The sequence below is a fragment of the Penaeus japonicus genome, unplaced genomic scaffold (genome assembly GCF_977035675.1).
Source record: "Penaeus japonicus unplaced genomic scaffold, GWHDUDI00000001_assembly GWHDUDI00000029, whole genome shotgun sequence".
Lineage (NCBI taxonomy): Eukaryota > Metazoa > Arthropoda > Malacostraca > Decapoda > Penaeidae > Penaeus > Penaeus japonicus.
The window spans coordinates 21,956,652-21,959,151 of NW_028234431.1; the positions used below are offsets into that span (position 1 = coordinate 21,956,652).

The following is a 2,500-nucleotide window of genomic DNA, read 5'->3' on the forward strand; positions in this document are numbered from 1 at the left end:
ATGAAACAAACAGCTTATCAAACAGAAAAAAGGGAAAAAAACAAAAGGTAATCCAGTCTCTGATCGATGAAGACAAAGGGCGTGTTCGCCGTTTCCAGAAGAGGCCGGGCGTGTTAGTATGACGTCGCTGCAAACGCAGGTGTAGTAGTGAAGTGGTACAACCTCCTCGCCTCTGCACAAGTCTCCCCGACTGGCATGGAGGGACAGGGACGCGCCCCTCTTACGCTCTGGGCGTTCGTCACCCGGTACGACTTAACACGTAAGTGATACTCAAGGCTTTTGATATCACTGATGATAGACTCGGTGTGGTAGTTGTTTCTGGATACACACGCCTTTGATCTGAGAGTGAGATAGGGAAATCCAGCAGTCGGTGTCTTACCTCCGTTATTGATCGGTTTGTTTACACCCCCGTCTCTGCTTGTACCGTTTTCATTGGTGTAGTTTTAGGGGTAACTAAACATTTGCTATTGTTCTGTTCGCCGTAACGTGAAGTCCTTGTATACTTTTATGTATGCAATGCATTACACACTTATAAATCCACCACAGAAAAATGTTTTTACGAATTTTCAGATGCTGACGTCAACGGAGAATGCAATGACAACAAACCGTTAGTGTCTGTGCCCATGTGGCCCGAATGGACGGCCCGTGATGTGCAGACGGAACTAAAAAAGGCTCTTAAACTTGGCCAGTCTGCTGTAGATTCGAGTCTAGTGTTAAAGGTTCGCAATGGTGAAGGTATGCTTTTACCCATGACACCCACAGCACTTAACAGCACATCTAAACAACCTCTTGTTATAGAGGTTTGTGCACCTCACCAGCATGGTAAGATTTCCATTTCTATATAATTTCTGTTAGCATTATTGTCTTGCAGTTGTTATAGATATTGATGTTACTGCTTGTGATATTATCGAAATAATTGTAAAAAGGCAATAATCCATATTGACATGATGAGTAGTGCTCATATGATATCTGTTTTTAATTATCATTATTGTTCTTGTTATATTGTACTTCGAGTCGTGCCATCATTGCTACTTTTATGTGTCAATGTCAATACTATTCTTCATCATTATTGTTTATGTCATCGTTGTTGTCATTAGTAGTAGTGGCAGGACATTCATTATCATTAGTGTTATTATTAATGTTATTGATAGTTTTGTTGTGATCGTTGTCTTCGTTATTGCCGTTTTATTTTCAACAATTTACTGATTTTTTTTATCGTCTCTCATTTCATCATTATCATCATCAGTTTTGTTTTTGTTATTACTATCAAGATTATAATCATCATCATTTTATATTATTTAAGTAATTATCATTATCACAGTCATTGTTCTGGTTGTTGTTATCACCATCGTCATTAATAGTTGTAGCAAGGTAATTACTGGTATGTTATTAGTAATAGCAATAGTAGTAGTAGGAGTACTAACAGCTGTTACATATAAAACGCATGGCAGTAAAAGGAATAGTAGTGGCCTGGAAAGGAAATATTTTTGTGTTTTTATTATGTCCGTTGTAACAGAAGTATCGCACAGAAAAAAGTAATGTGTTTCTGTGTTTATGTTAAGCATCATTTGAATAATATATGCTTGTATATGTGTCTATCTGCCTGCCTGCATGTGTTCATATGTATCAAAGGACTCGGTGAAATTTTGTGACCTTACCTCCCCAAGTTATTCCAAAAGAAAGAGTGCGAATTACTTGCATGGACCAAAGAACGAAATAATGGATTCCTTTACAGTGTTCGTGAGTCTGTTGTTGTGATTCGTTTTGAGTGACATCCTGACATTTCATTATCTTTCTCTATGGCTTTTGTTGCATCCTGTTCCATGTTGTTTACTTCGTTGTTGCATTTATGCCTAATGTTGTTGTTTTTTATGTAATAGTATTTGTGGTATTTTAAGTAGCTGTTTATCATAATCCCGTAATTGTTATTTTGTGTTATTGTTGGTGTTATCACCTAAATTGTTGATGTTATTTTTATTATCCGTATAGTTATCACGCCATTGCTTCATCATTATCATTGTTGTTGTTTATTTCTTATTATTGTTATTATCATTGTCATTATTTATATTGTTGTTATTGTTATCATTATCATCAGTGGGGTTCACCGTTTGACCTTTTGGTGTTTCCGCTTTCCACTCTTACTTTTATTATCTTTATTAACTTTTTCTTGTTTCACTACTATATATTTTTATTGGTAATATTGCAGTACTGTTAGTAATATTGCATTATTGTTATTATTACTATTATTACTATTATTATTATTATTATTATTACTATTATTATTGTTGTTGCTGTTATTTTTATCAGTAGTACTGGTACTGTGATCGTTATCATTATTATTGTTGTTATTATGATTATTATTATGATGATTGTTATTATTATTAATAATTATCATTCAATTTCATTATTGCCATGAATTTCCAACATCTCCATTATCATTATTACTATTATCACCAGTACTACCATCATTATTACTATTATCCTCATTACCATTATTATT

General features: G+C 34.4%; 1 protein-coding gene across 1 annotated transcript in view; it reads left to right on the forward strand.

Annotated features, from left to right (window-relative positions):
- Positions 1 to 2,500, forward strand: part of LOC122251151 (uncharacterized) — a 5,484-nt gene that overhangs the window by 29 nt on the left and 2,955 nt on the right. The window contains exons 1-2 of the mRNA XM_043012853.2: positions 1 to 259; positions 571 to 822. The exon at positions 1 to 259 is cut by the window's left edge and continues 29 nt beyond it. Coding sequence (XP_042868787.1) covers positions 196 to 259; positions 571 to 822 — 316 coding nt within the window. The 5' untranslated portion in view covers positions 1 to 195. The remainder of the gene's footprint in view (positions 260 to 570; positions 823 to 2,500) is intronic.